A 27,780-nucleotide genomic window follows, 5' to 3' on the forward strand; every position below is an offset into this window, starting at 1 on the left:
AAAAGGAGAACGAAGCCTCCTCTTGTGTGCTTTTCTCCTGGAGGCTAAAGGGAAGCTGATGCCCATCCTTCCCCCCTCCTAGCCCTGCCCAAATGCCAGCTGTCTCTGCTGCCACCCAGCACACACCTCTGTTGACTCTGGTCTTCTGTAGCTGCCCTGATGGACCACAGAGGGTGTGATGTTTTCAGTATGCAAACATTTTGTGTTTTATTTCTGTGTTTTAATGTGGTTAGGGTTACCAGTCTCCAGATGGTGGCTGAAGATCTCCTGAAATTACAACTGGTCTTCAGGTTACAGAGATCAACAGCCTGGAGAATGGCTGCTTTCGAAGGTGGGCTCTATGCCATTATACCCTAGTGAGGTCCCTCTTCTCTCCTCCCCAAACCCCACCCTTCCCAAACTCCACCCCCCAAATTTCCCAACCCAGAGCTGGCAACCCTATGTGTACTGCTGTGATTTAAAATGCAGACTTGTAGAGTAAGAAGAGGGGAGGCTGGATTAGAGTTGCCCACTCCTGGTTGGGATTTGAGGGGTGCAGTCTGAGGAGGGCAAGGTGTGAGGGAGCGGAGGGACTTCAGCAGGGTATAATGCCATAGAATCTACCTTCCAAAGCAGCCGTTTTCTCCAGGTGAACTGATATCTGTCACCTGGAAATCAGTTGTGATAGCGGGAGATCTCCAGCCACCACCTGGAGGTTGGCAAAGCTAGGCTGGATGGGTGATTGTAGTGTGTTATGATTGGATGTTAACTGTACCCTAGGGGATGGCGTTGACTGGTTTTGTTCTGAGAGGTTTTGTGTGAGGTATGTGTTTGTGAGGAGGGGATTGAATTGAGATACTGTGACAGAAATCTGTATTCTGTGTGGACATTATTAGCCTAAGTGACAAATGAGAAAACAAGTCTTTGTGGCTAGATTTACTTAAGGAATTTTAAGGGAACCTATCTGAAACCATTACACACATGTATCCATCTCAAACCGTTAAGCTTGTTAACCACACAGAAATCGTTATGTCTTTATGAATGAACTCTATTTATGTTTAAGAAAAAAATATTTTGTTTAAAGGATCCACTTTTACCTCAGAGCCACCTACTTGCGCTGACCATTCCTTCACTCTACTAATTATAACTAAGCTATCCTATTCTTTAGGTCCAACTAAGACTTCTAAGATAACAGTCTTTGGTAGCAGCAAAAATAAATAGGGGATGCTAAGAAAGGCGCAGAGACACACATCACCTCAGGACACTACAGAGAGGTGCCTTTACAGAGGTTACATATCTCACAGAAAACAGTCCAAAGAGTGAGTCTGTCTGTCTGTTCGTCTCTCTCTCTCCCTTATCTATCTATCTATCTATCTATCTATCTATCTATCTATCTATCTATCTATCTATCTATCTATCTATCTATCTATCTATCTATCATCTATCTATCTATTGACTTCGTGTGAAAAGACTGGGAGTGTGGGGGAGAAGCCACGTGAGTGGATGAGGAGTGAGGTGCTGTGAGATAAATCTGTGCTCTCTGTGGAAGTTATTAGCGTAAGTGGCTAATAGCTTTGTGCAAGTTATTAGCCTAAGTGGCAAGATTTATTTAAGGAACTTTAGCAAAAGAAGAACTGTACCTCTCTTAAACTATTATGCTTATGAACTTAAAACCATTATATAATGGGGGGGGGGGTCTCAGAAAAGAGCAAAAGCGTTACAGAGGGCTTTGAAGAGATTATCATTTTTTTGTTCCTCTTGAATGCCTAGTTAGTGAAATGTTCATTCTAGGCTTCTTACTTTTCTCTTAATTGAACATGCATCTGAGGACAAAGTAATAATTTGCCAAGGGTACCAAAAAATCTTAGGCCCATCCCTCAGACCTCTGTCTGTACATAGCATGTCTGCATGCTCAAGGACACTGCTTTTGCTGTACAAAACCTTCAGATTTGAAGACTTATTCTGGATTCTAACTAGGGATGCTTTTCAGTAGTCAGGTGCTGTTTCCAAAGTGGAACCAGTGCATTTAGAATCCCTATTATTCTATTTTTGCTTTTTTAATTTTGTTGATCATACTGTAGATTGCTCTATATTGAGTTCTATAAAGTGTCTTTTCCCTCTACCAATGTACGTAATGTTAAAGCTCTGCAACCTTCTTTGCATGGATGGTTTCTCAGTAATATTCTACAGTGTAGCATTTATTCTGTTTATTTATTTACAGAATTTATGCCCCACATTTCTGCCCTCATCGGGGTCACCAAGGCAACTAACAGAGGAGAAACTTACATAATAAAAATGACATCTTAAGAACTCTTTAAACAAAAACACGTTATTAAAACAATTAAAACCAATGCTAAAACACACATATAAAATAGCAATTAAAACTTAGGGCAGGAAAGAGAGATCACTGAGGGAATGCCAGTTGAAACAAAAAAAAAACTTTACGCATTGGCAGATAACAATAGAACAGGACACACAAACATCCTTGGGCAGCGAGTTTCAGAGTTCTGGTACCCTGATGGAGAAGATCCCTTCCCAGGTTGCTACCCACTTAATCTCAGAAAGTGGGGAGTGCCCAAAGCAGGGTCTCCCAAGATGACAGTAGTGGTCAGGCGAGTTCTTAAGTGAATAGGCAGTCCTTCAGGTCTGTTGATCCCAAACCATATAGGGCTTTAAAAGTTAACACTTCTAATTGTGCCTGGAAACACACTGAAAGCCAGTGAAGATGGGACAAGTCTGGAGTGATATGGTCCCTATGACCCACTCTACTCAAAACCTTGGAGGCAGAATTTGACACTAATTGACTTTTCAAATGCTTTTCAATGACAGCCTTATGTAGAGTGCACTGCATCAATCTAGTCTAGATGTAACCAGGGCATACGCCACAGTGGCCACATCTTTTCTTTCCAGAAAAGGCAGCAGCTGGCTGTCCAGTAGGGTTGTCAGCTCCAGGTTGGGAAATACCTGGAGATTTGGAGGTGGAGCCTGAGGAGGGCAGGGTTAGGAGTGGGGAGGGGAGGAGCTTCAGTGCCATAGAGCCCACCTTCCAAAGTGAGCATTTTCTCCAGATGAACTGATCTGTGAAGACTGGAAATCAGTTGTAATCCTAGAAGTTCTCCAGCCACCACCTACAGGTTGGCAACCCAACTATCCAGTCAAAACTAGGAAAAATTACTCCTAGTCATAGCTGCCACCAGCTTATCCAGTAGTAGGCCTGGGTCTAAGAGCACACCGACTACAGACCTATTCCTTCATGTACACAGAAGCATATGTCATGTGTTCATTTGTAAAGTGTAATAGAAAAAAGAATTTTGTGGCTGCCTTGCCTAGAATAATACCAGGGTTGTTTTAGAAGTGGTGTTCCTCTCAAAAAATGTGAATTGGTAATGCAGAAAGGGAAAGTATGCAAATAAGGAGACAAAAGATGCAAATGACCTGAAACTGTTCATACTCCAATGTTGGCATTAATATTAAAAATTCTTTTTAAAACTAGGATTAAGGAGGCTTGGAATTTAGAGCAGAGAGAAATGCAGAATAAAGACATGGAGGAGGGGAGTCATCTCATCTGTAGCAATACCCTTCCCGGACTTCACTCCCATACATCTTTAGACATGACAGTAAACAAAAGGAAGAAATTTGTCCTGAATGAAGTTTTTAATATAGCCATTAGCTGTTGCTCACATTACAGGAAAATCCTTGACATACACACAATTTTTCTCTTCCATATTTTCATTCTCATCAGATTCCTCCACCCCTTTGACACATAGGATTAACCTCCTCTATTGGCAGAAGTTGGAACTGAAAGAATCTAGCTAATTTAAATGAGCTGTTACTGTGTGAAAGTGGGGTTCCCACTTGCTAGAAAGCACAGAATAACCTTTATGATATTCTTGTAAGTCATTGTGTACAGCAGTCTGAATCAGCCACGGTCAGAGTAACATGTCCTTTTTCCAACAGTCGTTAACATAGCTGAGACAAAGCAGATTTATGAGAATATTAAATGCTGTTTTTCCCCTCTCTCCCTTCCCCTGCTGTTGTTACAGGATTGCACAGTGTACGAAACAGAAAATAAAATTCTTCATGTGGTAAGTAGACATTACAGCCTCTTGTTGTTTATACTTTGCACAAACTTATTTCTTATGGTGCTACCATCTTGGGAATCATGGCTACAGCCCTGCACATGCTTACTTTGACAGCTGGTCCCATTGAATATGAGCACTTACTGCTCAGTAAATACACATAAGTCCTGGCTGCAAGGCTCTGTAATGGATTTTGTCCCCACTGTTGACAATAGAAGGATGCCTTAGAATTTTGTGTGGCTCCCAGAGCAGCAATAAGACATCAGCTTTGCAAACAGGACTGTGCAAGTTCCTAGTCCACAAGGCAACTCTCTGTACATGGTTCAGAGGATACTCTATGCTCCCCTCAGAGTTCCTTAGAATGCATGGCTTTGTGCTCTCCTCTTTATCTGTCAGCAATGGTGTTTCCTCAATGCTTACTCTAGGAAATTGCACTGAGCAGATAAATCTGCAAACATTGTATTGCTGCATTTTTAGTATACTTGACAAAAAATTGTCTATATTAGCATGCCTTCTGTTAGAGGGGGTTCTCTGGTCTTGTGAATCCTCTTTAAAGTTAGCACCCTGAGCAGACACGGTGCATGCAGGAGCTCAAGGTCTAGTCCCTGATGTGCCTCTAGCTTTGTCTCCAATCATGGGGCTCCATTACTAGCTTCTGGGAAAGACCTTGCTCTTTCAGAGACCCTGAGGAGTCACTGCCAAGTGGGCAGAAAATGTTGAGGGCAACGGCCAATGTTCCGACTCGGTGTCAGATAGCTTTGTACGTTCACAGAAGCACTCTTTGATATGCTCTTTTTAAAGGTGCACTTTCAAATACATTAGCTGTTTTTTGGTAAAGAGTTTATAGTACATAATTGATTGCAAAGGCTGTGCTTTCCATGGTAAATATATTTAGCATGAAATTGCAGATGGATTATACATCAATATTGATTGCCAAGTAGCTGCAAAAGAGCTGTTTAACCATTTAGTATGATTTTTTAAAACCCCCGCAGTATTGATGCATCACATTAATTATTACAACCTTGTGTATCAGAGCTTGCAATGGAACCCTGGGTTTTTTAAAAAATAGATTGGACTAATAATAGTTTTTAGCATTTGGTCATGCCTAGATTTTCATCAGTTACTGGACAACTGGAGTATAATTTATATATATAAAAAGTAGGCCAGTGGTAATAATGGGTTTCTTTTTAAATGGTCAGTGTTCACATACATACTCTCTGGACTGAATTAAGCAGCAGACTAAATAGGTAACAGAATACCATCCTGACCATATTGATGTCCAGGCCTCGGATTCAGCAGGAGCTCACAGGAGCACAGCTCCTGAACCTTTCTGATGGTTCCCCCTCCCCCTCCCAACCTTGTCCATTGAATAGTAGGTGAAGCTGCATAATAATCCCTGGATGAGCTCCATCACCTATTTTTCTACAAAGTGGCCCCTTTTGATGTCTCTGTTACAGTAAAATTATCTGGGTTTTCTTCTGTGGATCATGGCCTGCCTTTCATTTTGGTGTGAGACTGCAGTAAATGTCTTGTGAATCGTGATGTTCAGAACTGAGGAGTAAGAGGAGATAACCCATCCTGTTCTTCCAGACCAATTCTAAGCCATTCTACAATCACTCTGCAATTCAGGATCAGTTTGCAATAGGCTTGGCCCCCGCACCACTCTGCCACAGCTGCCCCCTCCCACGTCCTGCTGAAATTTACCCAATGGCAGCAACAGGGATAAGAAGCGTAGCCTTCATTAAGCAGCAGTATAACCATCAAGACCTTCTGGCTCCTTATTTAAGGACCCGTGAAGCTTGAGAAACTACATTTCCCAGGAGTCAGCAAAGGCCCTCAGTGGGTTCAGCGAGAAACTGCACACTGTAGAGACAGCATTTTAATGCAAGGGCTTTTCAAATGAACTGTTCTTCCCCATTTAGCCAGCAACATGAATGCTCTAGTTTCTTTTAGTGGAGCTTATGGAAAGCAAAACACAAAGCCATGAAATCTTGACATTTCTTTCTCCTGAAGAGCCTCATTGACTTTTAGCTTGGATTACTTTGGCACAAACAGCATCCTTATTAATACAACATAGCCAGGCCCTCCAAATGGGCCTGACTTTAAAATAAGCCGACATGGGCCTGATCAGAACGGAGCCTTAATTTAACTTGTCTGAAGCAAGCCCACACTGAACAGAGTTTGGGGAAACTTTCCAGTTGCTCGTTCTGAACCTTCATGCAGAGATGTGAATAATCCAAAGTACCATCAATCTTGTGTGAATCTTTAAACCACGAGTGAAATACCAGTGCAAACACAGACTCCTCAAATAAGTAACTTACTCCCAGGGGTTGTTTTGTAGAAAAATAGGTATTGGAGCTTATTAGCATAACTCATTAGCATATGCCCCCCCAGCCAAAAGCAACCCAATGCAAGAAAGGAGAGTCCCAGGCAAGCAAGGCCTGCTTGGGCTGGCTAGAGCTTCAGCCAGCCCAATCAGGCCTCACTTGCCTGGGGCTCTCCTGGGCCACCACCCCCCAGTCAAAAGGGTATTGCGAGCTTCTCCAGGGTTTAATGAGGGCTGTTGGGGACGTGGTAAAGCCCTTTGTGGCTGGCTGGCTGCCCACTCACCCAATCCAGGGATTGTTATGCAGCTGCACCTACTATTCAATGGACAAGGTAGGTGGGAAGGAAGAGGAGGTGCCATCAGAAAGGTTCAGGAGCTGTGCTCCTGTGAGCTCCTGCGAAATCTGAGGCCTGCTTACTCCAGAGTAGGCCACATCAAAACTCAATGTAGAAAGGGATTTTCATGGCTGCAGTATTTCAGTTTTCACCTTTCCTCTAAGCCTCCACTAAAAGAAACTGGAGCATTTAAATTCCTAGCTGAATGTGGATGAGCATTTAATTAGAAAAACCCTCACAAAGTATGTCCTCTTTGTTTTGTGTATGTGTGTGCAGTTTCTCACTGAACCCATTGCAGACCCTCAATAAAAACACTGTATTGCATGATTTTCTTCTTCTTGGGCAATAGCGCCCTGTTAATGACACTCAAAGTTCACAGATGCTGGGGCATAGCTCTTGCTTAACAAACTGATTATGAGTCAACTGTCTGCGGTTGGAGCCATTTTAATACCTGTTAAGAAAATGATCGTTTGCAAAACTCTGCTCTGCTCAGCACCACCGATAGTTGAACTCCACTTAGCCCGAATTGCATTTGAGTTGCCATTTGCAAACATCATCTGCAGATGTTAAAATCACAATAATAATGATAGGTTCTCCCCCCAGGACTTCTAAATTGGTTCACATTAATGCATGCACATTCTTGCATCACCGCTTGAGAATTACTGTGGGGAAGGATGAGAGTGGGGTGAGCAGCAGTCTTCTCAGGCTGATGCTTACAGACTAGTGAGGGTTTAAAAAAAAAGACTACATTCATATTCCACATGGCCCACCTCTGGACATTTCCCCCCTACAGTAGGGCTTCTCAGCTGGACTCAGGAAACAGGGAATTGTTTTGTGAATTACATTCCCATTTAAACATTTTCTAGTCAATTTCAGCAATCTGGGGAAAAAGACAGGCTGCTTTCACAGGGGTTGGATAATACACCCTGAAAATCCAGTTGTGAACAATTGCAAAAGTGCATTGAAAGTGCATTATCTGACGTGTGAAAGCAGCAAACCTTCAACTTCTGAGCAATGCCAACACAGCTACTGGATTTGGCATTTCGTCTAAAGAATGATAACTATGATATCCCAGACAAGCCTGATATCATCAGATCTTGGAAGCTAAGCAGGGCCAACCCTGGCAAGTACTTGGATGTGAGGCCTCCAAGGAATACCAGGGGCAGGACCCACAGGCAGGCAATACCAGCCACCTCTAAAAAAAAAAGAATGCCAACTGTGGAATGCAAAATAGGTATATGTGCATGTAACACATCTCAATGTAAATTGTAATGGAAGTGAAGATTTCTGCTTCTAGTTCCAGCAAATTCAACTCTCAATGCATCTGGCTAGTGTGAGCTAGAAAATCCTTATCTTTGAAACATTGATTTTAAAACATTGATATTGCAGCTCAGCACTGCAAAGGCAGCTTTTGAAGTACTGTGTGGTAATACCCACAGTTTGCTGACCCAGGCACCCAATTCTTTGTCCCCTGCCACATCAATACTGAGTGCAAGTTAAGGACAGCCGTGAACCTTTAAGGGCACTGCTGCTAAAATTCAAGGTTATCTCCCCTCAGACTACTCCTGCTCATAAGATTGATTTCCTCATTCTACACCAGTACTATTCAATAGTGGCATTAATGCACTTTACTAAGTAAAGCTGCAGACGACCAGCATCAGCAGCCCGCGTGATTGGGTATCTGCCAGGGTCCATTGCAGAACCATAATAGAAGGGGAAAGCATGAAAGGGTATGTCCTGTACTCCTTCCTTCTTGGCCCCCCTCCAGGGGGAAATGAGAAATGCTCTCTAGAGGCTACTGAAATGCTGTAGTGGGCCTTTGGAGCTAATTCCCATTTCTGACAGAGAGGGATGCCTGTGGAAGGAGCTCAGCTTCCTGTTTTCATCCACATTCAGGCTACATGTCCAAAAGCAACTCTCAGAGCTGGTAATTCAGCCCTAGGTTCAGCAGCATGAGAATGATACTTCCAATATAAGGAGTAAAGGTTTTAGCCTGCACTTCAGGAGTGAAGTGGAATTCTGACAGTAGTTATTTGAGGGGAGATTTGTGAGATACAAAGTCTTTGTGGCCAGTGGGAGGACTTTGGATCACACATGCACTGGAAGTTTCTGTGCTTTTCTGGTGACTGGGAGCCTGATTTGGATCGGGGCCATGGTGCATGTGGAGAAAGGGCTTCAGCCTTCCCTCTGTGCTGTTTTGCTGACCAGAAATGGCCCAGGTAGGCTTCTATTTCCTCCATTGGAAAACTTGTAATGTAACGATGACTCCTCCATGAACACATCTAATCTCTCTTTAAAAGCAGCTGATCTAGTGGTCATCACTTCATCCCATGTCAGTGAATTCTACTGCTGACACAGAAGCTTTTAATAGGAATTCAGAACAAGCCATGATCTATTCTTGCCTATTGCTGTTAAGACACTCTCCTGGTGATTTGGCCAATTCTCTTGCAGTTCCTTACTTAGGCCAGAATTGGATGGCAGTTTACAGGCTGATACCTCCACAGGTCAGGACCTGCTGCCCTGACAAGTTGAAAAGTCAGGGTGTTTACGGAAAATGCAAAGATGCAGCAGTGAAGACACATCTGTAGAGACCTATCTTCTGTGATTGGTTGGTTTGGAAACTGGTTGCCATGAGTACTGAAAGCAGAGGTTAAATTGGCAGAGCTTTTAACCAGCGTCTAGCCCAGGAGCCAGAGGTTGCTTGGAAGCCTGGCCAAACCTAATTGGTGGAACTGACCTCGACACAAATCAAAACATGGGTTTGTTTAGTCACAGACTCTGAGTGTCACCTGGAGGGGTTGTTGCTTTGATGGTCCTTTGTTGTTGAAACAAGTGCACAGCTGCTAGGGAGGGCTAGAGCGATGCATGTGTCAGTGTGCTAATGATGATGTTATCACTAGCACCTCTGACCCTGCTGGGCAAACAGAATAAAAATGTCCAGTGGTAAGATCAACTTGATGCTTGAGCAGGTGCCAGCTTGGCTCAAACTGCATTCAGACAAAAGTTTAGCTTATGTCGGTGAGCTGGCATGAGAAACTCAGAAGACCCACAAGAAGGACTGTAGATCATGCAGTTTAGGAAAGGGTTGGCTATAGATGGTCAGAGTGATGGACTAGGATCTGGAAACCTGAGTTCAGATTCCCACGCTTCTCACTATCAACCCAATCTACCTTAACTACGTTGCTATGAGGAGAGCAGAGAGAACAGAGAACTATGTAATCTGTTCAAGGCCTCATTGGAAGAAAGCAGGATTGGCTCTGCCGCTAGGCAAATTAGGCAATCACCTAGGGCACCAGCCTTCTGGAGGCGCCAAATCGGATGCCCCATGTGACTCAGTGATGTTATCAGTGCCGGGGGGGGGGGTGGCACCAGAAGTTAGCCTTGCTTAGGGTGCCAGGCAGTCTAGGGCTGGCCATGGAAGAAAGGATGGGGTTGACAAGATAGAGAAATGTGCCACACGCCTGATTTATGTTTGAGGTAATTTCCATATAAAATCAAACCATGCATAAAGCAATGAATAAAAGCCATGAGAAATAGCATTAAAACAGTGTAAAAATGTTCAAGTAATAATTGAGCGGCACACTACAGCACCAGAATATTAAAATTTTCAATGACCCATAAGTCAATTGCAGCACAGTTTCGGAGGACTGATGGCTAAAACCAATGCGCCAGCAAAAGATTCACAGCTGAATGAGTGAGCTGACTCTAGATATCAAAAATTCCTAGCTGTCCGAGCCCATCTGTTTATGCAAGTCATCATTTTGATGCTGCAATTACCAAGTGATGGACTCTGTTCATGAACCAGCCCTTAAATCCAATAGACATAATCAATAGGGAAGTTGAAAAACAATTTAAATTAGTATACTTGTTGCAAAGAAAGCTGACTTAGGAGAATTCTGAGTTTTTCTTTCTGTTGCAGACTTAGCATGGAATTGCGTGGCCCCCAAAGGGGGATGAGGAGATACAAATGTCTTACAAAAGCTAAGCAAGATACACATATACAATCCTCAGTTACGTGTTTGTGTTTAGGGCTTTATGTGTCTTTGTTTAGATGCTAAACACCTGGCAGGGGCAATCTTGCTAAAGAAGCATTGGAAAGAAAAAAAAATGGCAATTGCAGGGTGTTTCTTTTTTTAAGTAGTCAGGTGAACAATGACTTAGATATTAAGTTGCTGCTTAGAATTGGATTTTGTATCCTTTTCTGTGTGTATTGCATAGTCAATCAAAACTAGACTGCTTTAGAAGGTAAACCCATCAGTGATTCCAGGTCAGCAAATACACCTGGGACCAGAAAAAGGGAACTTGCCATGCCTTGAATGTGTGGCCCCTGAGAGAGTTCAGTTTTGAATGACAGTTAAGGTAAAGTATTTACACAAGCCTTGGTGCAAAACCCAGCAGATTCACAGGGACAAAGAGGTGAGAATATCCCCCACCCCTTGCTAATGTTGTTAACATTAGAGTAGAGTGGAATAAACTCTAGTAGTCATGATGAAAAAGTCCGCTGATAATTCCATGCAACCAACCAAATGTGAAGATGTGCAGAAATAATCACCCCAGTTGTGTACCAGGCTGGTGTGTGTCTAAAGCAGAATTTGTTTTTGTTTTTTTAATTACAAGAAGAGTAATATCTGTGTTGGATTTATGAGCAAGGTGGTCCTGTGTTTCTAGTCAAACACAGAAGCGGTTAGGCATTTGGCAGGCAGCCGAGGATCATTGTCTCTGAAGCTGCTTGGAGATATTCCTAGGTCTGTGTTTGGTTTCAAGGTGGATACCTGAAGGACATGTTCTGTGGGAGTTAACAGACAGCAGGCAGGAAGCTGTAAATAATAGTGAAATACTGTACTGTGCTCTGCTCCCCACCCCCCAGCCCCAAGCAGCAGAGCAGTCTTTAGAGGAGAAAACCTTGGAGACTTGCAGTGTCTTATTTGTGGCTTTCCAAATATATCACTTGAGCCAAATGTCAGCACACACAGGCAGGTAGCATGACTGTACAAGCAAAGTCAGCCTATGCAACCTTTCTCTGGGTGCATCTACACAGGGACATGGATTGTGCTCTGCTCTCAAGCCAGTTTCCGATGCTTCAGTGGCAGTGTGTATGTGTCTGTACATATACACACTTCCATTGAAGCATCAGAAACTGGTCCAAGAGCACGCTCCATCCTTGTAGTGTCTGCTTCTGCCACCCTGCTGTTGCCTCCATTGTGCCTATGCCCAAGTGCAGACGTGGCAGTGATTGCAGTACCTGTCTGTGGCTCAGAACCTCCCTTTCCCCTTATTTTTATTTCCCCTGCGAAACTGCCTTCTAGCTAGTGAGGGCCAACAGGGGGAGATGAACGGTGCACAGCAGTAAGCAGCCCCATGCTGTTTGGGAAATAAAGCTTAGCTCTTTCCCTTCCATATGGTAGCAGCGGATGGAGCATTCAGACCGACATTCCACCTGCAGGCACACTACCGTTCTCCCTTTGAACAGTATGAAATTTGATTTGGTTTTGGTCTGGTTTAAAGGAAGAAGACCCAGGAAGCCCATAGGTTGTGTTCAGAATGCGGATCTTCCCATTTAATTTATGGCTTCCTGCATTCCATACAGGGAAACTTATTTGCAACTCTGCCAATCAAAGCTAAAGCAGCTCCTTTTGGTATTCTCTGTTCCTAAGCTCCAACAAAGAGACCAGTAAAACCAATCCCCAGTTCTTCTCTTTTGGAGTGCATCAGTCCACTGCTCCACTCTAGTGTTGTTAAGAGAAATTCCCAATTCCTCTTTACCCAGTATCCCCCCCTGAAATCTAGCAAAACCATTTCTTTTCTTCTTTTTATGAATTTGGGGTTTGTTTTGAATCAATTCCCTTTTTTTTGCCAAAAGAGAAATTCAAGGAGAATAGGGGCAGAAAGGGAGGTTCTGCAGAATTTCAGTTTCACTCCATAGATGCTCAGAGGTTGGCAGTGTCTTCCCAAACCTTCCCATCTTCCTTCTAGAGCACCACCCTGTAGTGTGTAACATCAAAAATAACAACCCCAAAATGCTGAAAGGGATGAAATTATAAAAGAAGGGGGAAAGCGAATAAAAGGAAACAATGGCTATATCTGCAAAAGTGAGTTTGGAAAAGGAAATTCCACTCCCCATAACAACACTAGTCCATTGGCAACTTGAGCCCTGCAGAAGGTAGAATAGATTCCAGTTGTTATATTTCTTATGGAACATTATGGTACACGAGCACACATGCTATACAGATGTCAGTGGTGTTTATACTTGTGGCACAGTAGTGCCAAAGGGACTATAGGAATATGTTATGTTGTGGTAATGTTGGTATTCAGGACATCTGATGCCTTTAATAAACTCTCTGACCCTACCAAATGATTTGAGACAGTATGCACACAGCATTGCATAGATGTTGAGATTCCTGGTGGAATATCCAAGGCTGGTCCAGATCATCCATGCCTGGATGCTATAGGGAATGATACAGCATACTTTTTGCTTGTTTTGGGGTTTGTTTGTTTTTTGCTTGTCTTGTGTGTTGCCAAATAAAGAGGCTGCAGATGAATTTGTGCCTTGTCTTTGTGATCTCTGTAGTGAGGGTTAGTGAGCAGAAGACCCTGCCTTAAGTCAGTGGGGGAGGGTAACAGTTGAGGGGGTGTATATGATAATTGGTTAGTTCTTTTTAAATTCTGTGTTGATTGGTTCTATGTTGTTTAAGGGAATTATCTACTGTAACATATTTGTCTGTATGTCCATAGGTGAACCTTTTCCATACAAAAAGGGGCTTCTGGATGTTCTTGGGCTGTTATTCATTTTTCGGAGCTTCAGATATTTTTCCTCCCATCAAATATTTGTCTCAGGCGGGAAAAAGCCATATACCCATGCTGGTGTACCCATTTCTTCTTTCGCTGATGCTGGTGGCAGAGGATTTTATTTATATGCCACCTTCCCTGCCAACTCCCCTCCCCTTTTGGGGGGGGCGGGAATTGCTAAGCCTCCCATCCTTTCAGTCATGGCTCATATCCAAATTGCTCCCCCCCCCCGGCTTCTTAATATTAAAAAAAACTATACATCAGAAGATCCATTCTCTCATGTAATGTGTCATTTGACCCTGAAAACCATAGCATAGCCTTTTTTCCCTCAAGCCAGTTAAGATCAATGGTCCTAAATTGCTACTTAGAAATAATGTTTTAACTTGAATAATTTGACAGTTGTGTAAAAGTGCTTGTGGTGATTTCTCTCTTTTCCCCTCCCTCCCCCCAGTGTAAAACGCTCTCTGGAATCTGTGACCACATCATTTCTCTCTCATCTGACTCTCTGGTCTCGCAATCAGCTCACCTTGAAGTTGTTCACCTTACCAGCATCATGCCAAGTGAAGGTTTGGTAAGTAAGAGCACACTGAAGAGAGACAGAGAGAACATGTAACATTGAGCCTAAATTCCCCCCAATCCCACTTTCTTGTTCACATGCTATGAAATCGAGGGAAGTTTTAGTGAATTGGGGGCTTGCAAATAGAGGCAATATGTTTACTCCATTTAGGTCCATCCACAGCTGTAAACATCTAGTTAGGTATCAATCAGCCTACTACATTTTTATTCCACCCTTCCTCTCAAGAGCTCATAGCAGCATTCTGTATTTAATCTTCCCCTGTTTTACCCTTGTAAAAACCTCGAGGTAAGTTAGGTTGAGAGGGAATGATTGGTCCACAGTCACCCAATGAGTTTCTTGGTTGAGTGCTGGACGTTCACAGTCCAGATTCTGTGGGAAGGTGTAGTTGTCTGTTTTGCTGGGACAGAAACCTTACACAGAAAACTTAAGGAAGAATGCACAGTATGTTATGGGACTGGAAAGCTGGCTCAGAGGACATACCCAAAGGTTCATAAACTATGCAGCAGAGGATGTTGAGGTTATGTGCCCTTGATGAAAGGGCAAAGTAAACAATGGCGTGATACATGTGTACCTGGCAGAAGGACAGGGTGAAGAGAGTATCTTGGAACACGATGAGCAATGGGATGCTGCCTGTCTGGCTTCCATTGCCTGGGACAGAGAATTACGTAAGTTTTGCCTGATAATATTATTACACAACTGTGATTTTGCTTTCCTTGCTGGACAGTAAGAGCCAAGAGGCAGATACAGTGGGATGCTGAAGTCCCTTGATCAATTTTAGTGTAACCAGCCAGTTCTTCGGCAGCAGCCTTCTCGTTTCTGTTGTTCTATCTCACTACGATGCCAGAATTCAAGGCAATTTCATGGTATTTTAAGTGCATGCTTGTTCAGCACTCACAGATAGGAATATGGCCTTCCCTTGTTTCTCAGTCCAAAACTCCTTCCCAGTTGGGCTCCTCATTTCTTGGGTGTCAACATGAGGTCTTGGAGATAAGTCCATTACAGGCACATAGCCTTGTTGTATCCCTTATGCATTACAAAACGTCATTTTTCTCCATGATGCCAAAGTGATCAGGAACCAGGGAAACAAGCACAAATGCACGTGAGTCTTTTGAACCTTGTGCAAGATTCAAAACACGAAAATACTCAGTGCCCTGGTTCTGCTCCTTGTGGGTCCAGGATTTTGCTCAGCGTTGTGCTTCACTCTTTTTGGTGGAGCAGGGGTGGAAAGTGAGGAAGATCTTGCTAGTAGCAAGCTAGTGGCAGCTGAGTTTTGTCTGGGCTATGGTCAGGGCCAGCCTTGCCTCTAGGCAAACTAGATGATTGTGTAGGGCGCTACCTTCTGGGGGTGATGAATTGTGTGCCCCCTATGTGACTCAATGACGTTATCAATGCGGGGGGGGGGTGCCAGAAGTTAGCCTTGCCTAGGGTGCCAGACAGTCTAAGTCCAGCCCTTGCTTTGGCTGTCTTAAAACCTGGGCAAGGTCAGAATGTGAGTCAAAGGGCTTGTGCCCCAGGGTATGTGTTAGGTAGCCCCTCAAAACCAGCCTGACATTTATTTTTGTTATTGTTGCTGCTGAATTGTATTATTTGAAACAAATGCACTTTGGTATATCTCTGTGAGCACCTTTGGGTCCCTTGGAGGAGAAAAGTGGCAAACAAAGGCCATAAATGATAAAGTCTGGTTCAGCTAGGTGAATTTCCCAAACTCTGGAACTGAAGCCTTTTGCAACCACTTCTCTTTCTCCTCAGTGTTATCCTTGTGTATATGTGCATTAATAAAATGCTGCCAAAAAGCAATTTTGACACAGTCATGGGTGGGATCTCAGGATGGTTCTATGTGTGCGTTTTACTGAAGAGCTTGTCCACTCCTGCCGCTCGATATCTCCAAGGTACAACAGCATTGCCATTTTTGCAGTATGTGTAGCTGAAGAGGAGGGGAAACACTCTAAGGAATGGAAGGAATTGGAATTGCACATGACAGATTCAGAAATAAAAGGCCTTAGAATGTACGATTCCTTATTGCATTGGTTTTACATCAGAAACAAGACTAGGTAATCAGAACTCCCAAATGCTCCCAAAAAACTGGATGAGGATTGCAGAAGCATTTTTGTGTTACAGGAAAATGGTTCTGCAACAAGTCTCATGGCTGAATAGGCCAAGGGTTGGTCAGCTGTAGGGTGCCATGCTGCTTTCTGATTAATATCCAGAATTTGTGGCATATTCATCACAGTTTTTAGTCACTCCCCTTTTTTCATGGGGAGAATTTAATCCTTGTTTTTAGACCAGAAGGCAACATGGTTTGAACAGCAGCAAGAAGAGAGTCATTGAGCAGGAGAACAAAGGAAAATGCCAGAGGGGAGAACAAGGGACTGACTGGCAAGGGACCTTGCAGAATGAGAGAACCAATCCTAAAGGGATTTACCACCACCAAGGGCCTCTATATTTGGTTCAACTTAAATTCTCCAAGCAACAGAAAACATTGGTTTAAAGCATCCAAAAGTTTGAGAAGCAAATCATGACTCTAGTTGGGAAGGGGAGGGATCCAGGTGGGCAGCCATGTTGGTCTGAAGCAATAGAACAAAGTTGGAGTCCAGTAGCACCTTTAAGTCCAACAAAGTTTTATTCAGAATGTAAGCTTTTGTGTGCATGCACACTTCACCAGACAACGATGAAGTGTGCATGCACACAAAAGCTTACATTCTGAATAAAACTTTGTCGATCTTAAAGGTGCTACTGGACTCCACCCCTGTTGTAGGTCCTTGTCACCTCAAACAGGAGAACGAGTTTATTACTACACTGCCCCCTTTCCTCCAAGTCTCCTGGCTCTTTGACTAGACATAGCCACAAAACTCCTTCCTACAGAGCCAGTTTGTTATAGTGGGCAAATGGACAGACTCTTATCTAGGAGGACCAGATTTGATTCCCCACTCCTCCACATTCACCTACTGATATGACCTTGAGTAAGTCGCAAGTTTTCAGAAAGCTGTTCCTCTCAACAGCAGTTCTCTCAGAGCTCTCTCAGCTTCCCCTACCTCACAGGGTGTCTGTTGTGGGGAGGGGAGGGGAAAGGAGATTGTAAGCTGCTCTGAGACTTCTTTGGGTAGTGAAGGGCCGGGTATAAATCCAATATCCTATTCTTCTTTGGGGTTAAGGTTCCCTTGGCCACCAGCAGGCGATGGGGAGGCAGGGTTGCCAGATCCAGGATGGAAACCTTCTGGAGGTTTGCGGATGTAACCTGGGGAGGACAGGGATCTCAGTGGAGCACAATGCCAAACAGTCCACCCTCAGTCTAAAGCATCCATTTTCTCCAGTGCAAACAGATCTGGAGATGACCTGTAATTCCAGGTGATCCCCTGGCTGCACCTGGAGGCTGGCATCCCTACATATTCGGCCTCTCTTTCCTCCAACAGGATCTCCTTTCCTCTCCAGCCATGCCCACATTCTGTCTCCCTTACCATACTTTTGAGTTGGCTTCTGTCTAACTGTATCTCTCTATTACATTTTTATGTTGGCTCCTCTGAGGTTTTCTGCATGTGAAAGGGAGAGAATGAATATTCCCTTTTGACTACCCAAGAGGCTATGTTGGGTTGTGTCATGAGACCTGCATGGATAAGAGCCACATGGGATGGGAACACAGTGAGGAAGGGAATGGGGTAGTGTTGCCATATAGAGGCTTAAATTGAGGAAATGGGCAGCTGAGGCTTCTCATGGCAAGGGGATAACATATCACTTGGTAAATAACATCCCATTAAGCTTCTATTTAAAGACAGGGCAGTTTTCTCCAGGCCAGTTCTATAGCTTGGCAAGATTGAGTGGGAAGGTTTGTGGGATCTAACCAGCAAAGTATAAACATCTCACTAAAACCCAGTATTCATACATCAGGCAATTAGTAATTTTAAATCAAGCACCCTTCACAGAATCAGCACTCTAACACTTGTTTAATTCATGCCATCCTGTTTCTTCTACTGTATTTTCTGGACTTTCTGTTCTACTATCATGGCATTCTTGTTTCTTAGATCAATTCTATATAGAGTTAATCCAATTAATTTCATTGCACTTTAGACTGAAATAATTCTGCAAAGGACTATGTTCTTATGGTGCAATCACTGGTGCAGTCTTGGGATACCTTCTCTTACCTGTCTCCTGCATCTACCCCATATTCATTCCTAATTTTGCTGTACCCTGCCTTTCCCTACCTTGGTCTTGGACCTTTCCCCTTCTGTATTTGCAGACCTTGCACCATCCTATGGCTTCTCTGCTGCATTCTCTGAACACTCTCTTGTACTGTTGGGGTCTGATCCTGCAAATGCCCAGGCAATAAATCCTGACACATGGTGATCTTATTTGACTCTCCTGTTTCCAGAAAGCTCTGGCAAGAACTGCATGCAGCAAGCCAATCCTTTGATATATGGAATTTCCCTTGTGGCCAGTGGTGATGTCTCTCTTTCCAAACAGTATGCTCTTCTCAGCATTTTGTCCGGGAGGTGGGGGGAGATCAACCAAGTGCCATTCCTGTGCAAGCTCCATTTACATTAATGGAATTTGTATAAGGAGAAGAAATTGGACTTATTACCCCGCCTTTCATTCAGAGTCTCAGAGTAGTTTACAATGTCCTTTCCCTTCCCTTTCCCACAACAGACACACTGTGAGTAGGTGGAGCTGAGAAAGCTGTTTCAAGAACTGCTCTTGAAAGAACAGCTCTGAGAGAACTGTGGCGACCCAAGGTCACACCAGCAGGTGCATGTGGAGGAGTGGAGAATCAAACCCGGTTCTCTGTATTTTGATTGTTGTCTTTGTTTTCTGGCACAGAGGTGGAAATTTTTTAGTTCAAATTCTGCTTCTAAGCGTTGTCTTTCACCCTCCTTGCATTATCTCTCTTTCAGTTTTATTTTCGCATGCAGAAATATGCGTTCTACACTTTGAGACAAGGAACCCTTTTGGGAATAATTTTTTTTGGGGGGGGAAAGAGGGGAGAGGGTTGTTTTTTCATATGTTTGATTGGTTTACTGTTTGGCATCAGCACTTTTATCATATGCATTTCTTTATTGTAGTGTATTTATTTGCAGCAGTATGTTGTTTTTTGTTTAGTGCTTGATATATCTTGACACCGTTCTTTCTCTTTTGATTATTGCACAATTTTGAACTGTTAATAAACTTTTGAAAAGTTTTTTTTTTTTTAAAGCCTAAAAAACAAAACCCGGTTCTCCCAGATAAGAGTCCACACACTTAACCACTACACCAAACTGGCTGTGTATGCTGGATAGAGGATTGTCATTGGAGGAAAGCAAGAGCAACCACAAGTTGTCGCAGGAATAAAGCTGTAGAACTCCCACCCCAATGCACAAGCACTGAATGGGATAATTCTGTCTTCTTGTTGCTTTTCATGTTTCTCATTCCTGCTGCTTCGACTTCAAAACCACTGTTTTGATTTTGCTTCATGTGTGAAATAAACCTGTGGCTCTTTATTTTTGTACCATTCTGTTGTGCTGAACCACTCTCCCCAAATGTGCACATTTTCCAGTGTCTGTGCATCAATCAGCATTGCATCTATGCATTTCCCAAATAGTATAAACACTTTACACTGAATATAAACACTGTATGATGTATGCATGCAAAAACACTGTCAGCAAAAAAATGTAAGCTAATAGGAATAGGAATCATTTGTTCATTTCTAACAGCCACTTTATACTGATTCAGACCACTGGTCAGTATTGTCTGTTGTGATTGACAGAAGCTGTCCAAGGTTGCAAGTTGAGGCCTTTCACATCAACTGATCCTATTAACTGGAGATGCAGTGATTTGAACCCAGGACCATCTGAATGCAAAGAATATAACTGAGATCTTCCACAGAGCTACAGCCTCTGTTTCTGTTGAATGCAAGACCCTTGATAGTGTTGTAAGACTCTGCTAACAAGAACGAGACATGTCTGGGGTCAAATTTCTCACCCGCAGTCTCAGCACTCCCCCTACTCTCCTCAGATGTCCAGGATGGAGTTAGGGGGGATAACATTGGGGGATTACAACATGAGTGGAACATCCCTCACATGACATGGGACCGGGGGGGGGGGGGGGCAGGACTGATGAAGGTGTCCGGCACGGTCCCCATTGAGGAAGGCAGTGGAGAGGGCTGCAGGGATGCCTAGGTGCCAGGCACAGTGGTGTCTTTGAACCCCACTGGGAGACACACCTCAATGTTTGCCAGCAGGGAGGAGCGATGCCAAGCCATCTCAATATCTCCTCCCTCCATAGCTCCCTAGCATAACCCATCTTTGGGTCCAGACAAGGCCCGCTCACTAGCATTGTGAGGTTGGGACAGGAAAGAAAGTCAGTGGGGGAATACAGGCAAAGCAAATGGCGCAGAAACCACACCCCATGCTGAAGATACAAGTAGGCAGAAGGAGGGGCATGGAAGGAGGCTCCAAACTGGATGCCTGATTCATCCTCTTTACAAGCCCATACAAGGGGGTGCAGGGCTTGGGGGACCTATGCCCACCAGGGACTGATTTAAATGGGAGGCTTCAGGCAGGCCAAGGAGGAAGAGCACAAGACTCTACCAGGAGGGAATGGAAAGAGAGAAAGAGAGTGGAATGGAGAGTCCATGAGGAGGAGAGAGTGGTAAAGGTGACCTTAACCACTCTCCTGCAAATCTGAGGCCTTTAAGCTGAGCTAAAACAACCAGCAACAAGCCCCAGTGGAGCCTGACCCCCTGAGCTGGGACCTGGGGGCTCCAGGAACTGACAGACACTTTACCTAGTTTGGATCAAACCACCCACCTTTCTCTTAGGAATATATTTGGGGTTTCTGCACATTCTCAAGTGTTTGAGAGAAGGTCCAGTCTTATTACAGGCCCTTCCAGTTTGGCATTTAGTTCCAGCATACCTAATCCAGTATGCAACCACAATCTATATAATACCATATATTATTATTTATTATGGGGACTGCATTCTGATTAGGGTGTGTATGTTACTCTGGAACCCACATGACTGCTAACTACTTCTTCCTTACCAATAAGCAAATGCCATCTTTTCCCAGGAGGTGTTTTGGGATGTGTGGAAGCAGTTGTTGGCTGAGAACTGTAACAGCTTCTAGCAGCTTTGGGTAGCAGTTGTGTTAGCAGAGAGTTGGTCTGTTGGATTTTGCTGTGGTTCCATCTGGGACTTTAAAGAGATGCTCGTGAAATGCTCTCCAGTTGCATTGATCTGTCCATTTAGTGACATGGCACATCAAAATGGACCCGGGCATGCTTAAAAGGCACAAAGTAATAAGTGCATCTGAAAAATATGTATTTGAATATGTATTTTGCCTTGCTCTTTGATATGACATTCTGAATGATGGAGTAAAAAGCATATGCAAATATGTATTTGATGCTTATTGCCAGGGAGTGTATGAATGCAACATTTGCTCAGTCAAACACATATGAAATGTCACATCAAATATCAAAGTAAAATACATATTCAAAAACAGATTTTCGGAAGGCAGCAAAGAGAAATACTCCAGAGAGGCCTTCATGCAGCCAATCAGAGACAAGATGATGGGGCAGCACTGGGGGAATTCCTGCTTCCCTAGTGTCTTGCTGGAAGAAACAGGCAAAGGCACCAGCTCTTCTCATCCAAAACAGGTTTTTCTGCACTTTCCAGTTCAAAAAATGTCAAACAGGGATCAGGCAACATCAAAAAGCCCACCAAGCAATCCTCATGCAGATGTCCAGGGTTTTCACACAATGACCTGAAAAGGGGTACTGAACTTTTAAGATAGTTTAGGTTGGATCCAGCAGTCCATGGAAGCAGGGAGGGCAGATTTTCCCCCTTTCATTCCCCCTCCTCCAGCAGTCCTCCTGACACTGTGAAAGTTTTATTGCTGTGGCTGCCCATTTCATGTGGATTGTGGATCGGGTTGAGAGGCTACTATGGGGAAATAATGCAAAATCACCTTCTCAACCCTCCATCAATTAAGCTGCTCTGACAGAAGAGGTGGAAAGGGTAGTTTCCTGTCCCCACTCAGCCTCCTGACTTGCATGGCTATTGGTTAAGGATGGAAATGAACCATGATGATTTTTGGCTGGTTCATGGTTTGCAAAGTCAAGTTCATGGCAGCAGGGCCAGCACATCCATTAGGCAGCCTGAGGCAGTTGCCTGAAGCACAGCCCAGGAGGCGCAAGTTTCAGCTCTCCCCTCCCCCCCCCCCCCCCCGCTTTTTACAAGCTCAGCAGTGGCAGCACAGTTAACACAGTGCACCCTGCCACCGGCTGCCATAGCTCCGGTTTTGACTCTCCCCTCCCCTTGTCCTTGCCCCTGGTGAGGGAAATTCCCCAGCTTGGCAGTGGCACCACAATTTGCACAGTATGCCCCGCTGCTGACTGCCATAGCTCCACCTCCCGCACTGTGCGGGAGGCAGATCTACGGAAGTCGGCAGTGGGACACACTGTGCAAACCAGACCACTGCCAGCTGAGCTTGCCCTCACTGGGAACAAGGGTAAGGGGGCCTGGGACACTGGCCTTGTGCCGGCACCATGGCGCCGGCGCTGCATAGCAGGTCAACCGGCATGAACTTTCCATCAACTTGGAAGCTATTCCTGGAGGTTTGTATCTGTTCATGAGTGGAGAGGAGACAATTCCGGACAGTCTCTGCTCGAGAATGTTTACATAACTTCAAAGCAACAACTCGGGAAAGCAACAACTCGCAGTGGGGAAGGTCCACTGTGAGTTAGGTGTCTCTAGCTTGCACAGGATTCTTTCTAAACAGTTCTGAACCACAGTGGTCATTTTGGCAGGTGCAGGTTCAGGAGTGTATAGAAGAGATCCTCTGTGAGCTAGAGACACAAGTCTCCCCAGGGATTTCTAATTGGCTCTCCTTCACCCGCCCACCAAATTTGGTGAGGGGTGAATTTATGCGGTCCAAATTACAGCTTCCCAAAGAAGGTGTCCCCAGGAAGTACTTTCTGGGTAAATGACAGGCTGTTGTTTCCCCAGAAAGCACTTTCATGGGGGCATCTTCTTTGGGCAACCATAACTCAGACCCTGTAAATCCAATCCTCACCAAACTTGGAGGGCCAGTAGAAAAAAGTCAGACTGAGATTTCTGGTGAGTTTGGTGACTCTAGCACACTGGTGGAGCTGCTCTACTGCTTTACGAACCTCACAAATCAAACCCCAGTTTGTGACGTTCCATGGTTTGCAAAGAGGGCATGCCACAATCCATGAATTGAACTAGTATTGGTTCATACAGGTCCCGCAACATGGGAATAAACTTTTGATCTGCAAGGAAAAGCGGAAAGCAGAAACAATCTGTATTCATCAGTACCTTTTGCATCCAGCCCAATGTGTTGCTCAAAGCTGAAGGGTATTTGAAAATATTTGCAATTCACAAATAGTGCCAGTTTAAAAAAAATATTTGAAAGGGTTCCCCCCATCATGATTTACCAGTGTCCTGTAGTAAATAGGATGCTGGTCATGTACCAGGAATGTTTGGGCTTTGTTCTTCATTCAGGCATGAAACTCCCTGGGCCTGCCACTGTTTCTTGGGCTGACTTCCCTCACAGAGTTGTTGTGAAGATTAAAATGGGACAGCCCCAGCAAATGCCACTGTGAGTTTGATGGAGAAAGCGTGCCATATAAATGCGTTCATAACATAATATTTATACAAGCAGTTCAAATATTTTGCCCTATTTTAGGAAGATCTAGAAAATGATGTCAGGATGGAACATGTAGCTGGGATCCCTAATTTTATGGGATGACAGAGGATTGGTTCTGCATCTACCACATCAACAGTGTTCCTGACTGCATTACTTTTTGTAATTTCCAGTACAGATGTTAAGTAAGTGATGGACAGACTCTCTTCATCTTGAACCAAAATTAACCTATTAAGCATTAGCATCCCAAGAGTGTTTTTGTGGAAAACTTCTTAAAATGTTCACTATAAGGTACTAAAAGCCAGTACATAGCAATTCAGAGGGATGGCTACGAATAGAGCACATAAGCTAATGGCATACTAAGAATCTCAGGAGGAAGGGAATGATTTGGACCCACCATCCGAAATTTTCCCCTGAAACATTCTTATGAATTCTCAAGGACTCAAGCAGCATAATTTCCCCTCCTCACTTCCCCCCACACACACACTTTAACTGACTTTCAACTGCTCATAGAACTCTGTACTTCCTAAAGTATATTCAGTACTCATCAGCCACAGAATGTTTTTTCCCCAAGGGGTGTGTGTCTTTTTGTTAATTTACTGTGATGCTTCCCCAGTCAAGGTCACTTTGCCCTCGTTCCACCATGACCATCCCTGCAAGACCTCAGACTGGAGAGTGGAGGGGGTTGCCCCACTTTGTTCCTCCACCTTCCTGTATTAGGAATTCCAGCCTCCAGGTGGGCTTTGAGAATCTCCTGGAATTACAGCTCATCTCCAAATTACAGAGATCAGTTCTCCTGGAGAAAATGGATGCTTTGGAGGATAGACTGTATGGCATTATATTCCATGAGGTCTCTGTCCAACTTTGGCTCCATCCCAAAATCTCAGGAATTTCCCAATCTGGAGCTTGGAACCCTACTCCCAGTGGGCCCCACCCATACGCACTGGAGGCCGGGGGCGGTGGGGGGAGACCTGGAAGCCCTGCTCTCCCACACTGCCTGAATAGGAAATGCTTCCTTGGCCTGCTGCAGATCCTCCTTCAACAAGCCACCCATCCAAGTCCCTCCCCTGTCTTGCTCCTCCCCCACAGCCCTTCACCCAACCAGAAGTGTCTTGAAGCCCTGTCTCAGCTGCAGCTGCCTCCTGGGTTGCACTGAACCGGCAGGGCTTGATGATGCAGCTGGCTGCCAAACTCAGTTACTGAACCCAGAGGCTGCAGCCCTGCCCTGCCTGTTCTGTGCATGTCCTGGCCTGGTTGCTACAACTGCCAGTTGTGTCTGGCTTGTCTCAGCCAGGGGTAAGTTGCCCCTGCAAGTCTGGGTTGGGTCCCATCACCAGACAATTTGCAAAGTCATATTTGTCTGTGTACCTGTGGAATAATTCAAAAGCCTTACCGTGCTGGTGAATGGATAAGTTTAGCTGATCTTATGCTCAAGGGACCAGCTCACTTTGAGCTGTAGCAATATTAAAATCCTTTGCATGAATGACTGAATTGGGAAGCTTCCCAGACTTTGATTGAGAACCTCAGGGACTGCACAGTTCTTCACCCCCAGTCACAAACTCCAAAGCTTCGTGGGCTTGCTTCTTGGAGTTGTTTATGTCGGTATTTTTTTACCCTGGTTTTCTCTCACACTGGAGACTTCAAAGCAGCTTACATAATAAAATGTGTGTGTGCCAGCACACATGCATGCAAAATACAATTTAAATGAAGACTTTTAATTTAACAGGCCTTTAGTACACTTCTTGAAGCAAGTGATGAGTTAAAAGGTCAACTTTGGATTAGTGCTGGTTCTGCCAGGTTGACTCTTCCCAGGGTCTCAGGCTAAGAACCAAGGAGTAAGAGCCCTTTGGCTTGTGCCTCTGGCAAGCCCAAGCTTCCAATATTTGCAAAAAGGGGAGAAGCAGATGCCCAGCCACGGGTTTCGCCAAGCAGGCATAGATGTTCCCGGTTCCCTTCTCCATCACTTCCCAGGCATTTACTTAACTGGACAACAAAAGAGACTTAAACTCTGTTTGCAAAATAGACATACTCTATTCAAGTACATTATGAGCTTGTGCGCAATCCTGTTTTATACTACAAGTTGATATGGAACTGCTCAGGAAATGATGTTCAAGGCATTATATGTTGGAGCATTACAAGGCAAACAGATTTATACCCTAGATAATTATGAGTCTGAGCACATTCAGTAAGAAAGAGGCCGATTTCCCACTCACCTTACGCCACTCTCACGTTCTTTTTCTCAATGGGGCTTCTTTCTGATTTCACATTATCTGCCCTGGGGCTGCAGCTAGCATCGGCTTTTTCATGTGGCAAACAGAAGACTCTAAAAACCAGTTTCTGTTTGCGGTGCAAAAAAGCCGATGCTAGCTGCAGCCCTGGGCAGATAGTGTGAAATCAGAAAGAAGCTCCACTGAGAAGAGGAACGTGAGAACGGTGTAAGGTGAGTGGGAAATCAGTCAGAGTTTCCAGTTCACTCATAAGCAAAGGAAACCAAACAACTTTTTTTTTAAGGAAGGACAAAACTTACCTTTAACCTGGTTTGATACCGGGTGGCTTGGTCCTCACTGGCAAAGGGGGACAGTGAGATCTGTGCAATGTTGCAGTGCACAGTGGTACCCAGGGCTCCTTGGAATACACAAGCTACCCTTGCTCACTCATACTGTCTGTCATAAAGGTGGGAGGATTTTACTTGTAATAATAATAAAATTGCAATTCCTGGGGTGTAATAACCAGAGAAAGCCTGCAGCAGCTTCCCTCTTTCTACCCTCTTTCTGGTAGCAGAGAGGGACCCTGTACGGGCAATTTATACAGCTCAGCCTGCCTGTCTGATTAAACGTAATGCGGAACGGTCCCCAAAGCAGTGTCATCATGACACAGGCTGTCTTGCAGAAACAATATGTTTCCTTTAGTGTCAGTAGCTTCTTACCATGAAGGATAAACTGGTCCTTTGTGGGTCTTCCTAACCGTGAGCATGACAGAAATTTAAACGAGAGCAGGATATGCATGGCATTAATGGCTAGGGGAGAGAAGCCGAAATAAGCCATGTCCTGAAGAATAGGGCATTTTGCCCCAAATGTTTGCCCTGCAGAGAAGAATGATTTGATGGTCTCTGTGATGAGTATTTCTCATCAGAAGCACAGGAAGTTCTGAATAACTTCTACCAGGAAGTTCTGAATAACTTCCAATGCAATTAATGGAAAGAGGACAAAAGGATATCATTCATTTTCAGTGGGGATTAAGAACTTTAGAAGAGGCCTGTTGGATCAAATCAGCAGTCCATCCAGTCCAGCATCTTGTCTTACACAGTGGACAGTCAGTTCCTCTGGAGGATCAACAACAGGGTATAGAGGCCAAGGCCTTCCCCTGAAGTTGCTTCTTGGCACTATGTTTCAGAGGTTTGCTGCCTTTAGTTTCCTTGGCTAATAGCCACTGATAGATTTGTCCTCTGTGAATCTGTCTAATCCCCTCTTAAAGCTGTCTATGTCTGTAGCTATCACTACATCCTCTGATAAGAACATAAGAGCATAAGAGAATCCATGTTGGATCAGGCCAATGGCCCATCCAGTCCAACACTCTGTGTCACACAGTGGCCAAAAAAAAAAGGAGGTTCACAAGTGGGACTAGAAGCCTTTCCACTTTGCCCCCCCCCCAAGCACCAAGAATACAGAGCATCACTGGCCCAGACAGTTCCAATAATATTCTGTAGCTAATAGCCACTGATGGACCTCTGCTCCATATTTTTATCCAATCCCCTCTTGAAGCTGGCTATGCTTGTAGCCGCCACCACATCCTGTGGCAGTGAATTCCACATGTTAATCACCCTTTGGGTGAAGAAGTATTTCCTTTTATCCGTTCTAACCCTACTGCTCAGCAATTTCATTTAATGCCCACCCTGTTGTTGTTTTTCTGATGATGAATGAGTGAGTGAGAGAGTGAATGAATGAATGAATGGATGGATGAATAAAAGAATGAATGAGTTGTTCCTGAGGGTCATGGACCAGCACAATAATCCATCTGTTAGTCATCAACTTCACCAGATGGCCTTGAGTTCTATTATTTTTGGGAGAGAAG

The 27,780-nt window shown here is 44.2% G+C and overlaps 1 protein-coding gene across 1 annotated transcript in view; it reads left to right on the plus strand.

The window, feature by feature from the left end:
- Window positions 1-27,780, plus strand: part of LOC132579512 (connector enhancer of kinase suppressor of ras 2-like) — a 575,915-nt gene that overhangs the window by 266,550 nt on the left and 281,585 nt on the right. Inside the window, exons 5-6 of the mRNA XM_060249934.1 lie at window positions 4,023-4,064; window positions 13,957-14,076. Of these exons, the coding sequence (XP_060105917.1) occupies window positions 4,023-4,064; window positions 13,957-14,076 (162 nt within the window). The remainder of the gene's footprint in view (window positions 1-4,022; window positions 4,065-13,956; window positions 14,077-27,780) is intronic.

Source organism: Heteronotia binoei, chromosome 11 (assembly GCF_032191835.1).
Source record: "Heteronotia binoei isolate CCM8104 ecotype False Entrance Well chromosome 11, APGP_CSIRO_Hbin_v1, whole genome shotgun sequence".
In the NCBI taxonomy this organism is placed as follows: Eukaryota; Metazoa; Chordata; class Lepidosauria; order Squamata; family Gekkonidae; genus Heteronotia; species Heteronotia binoei.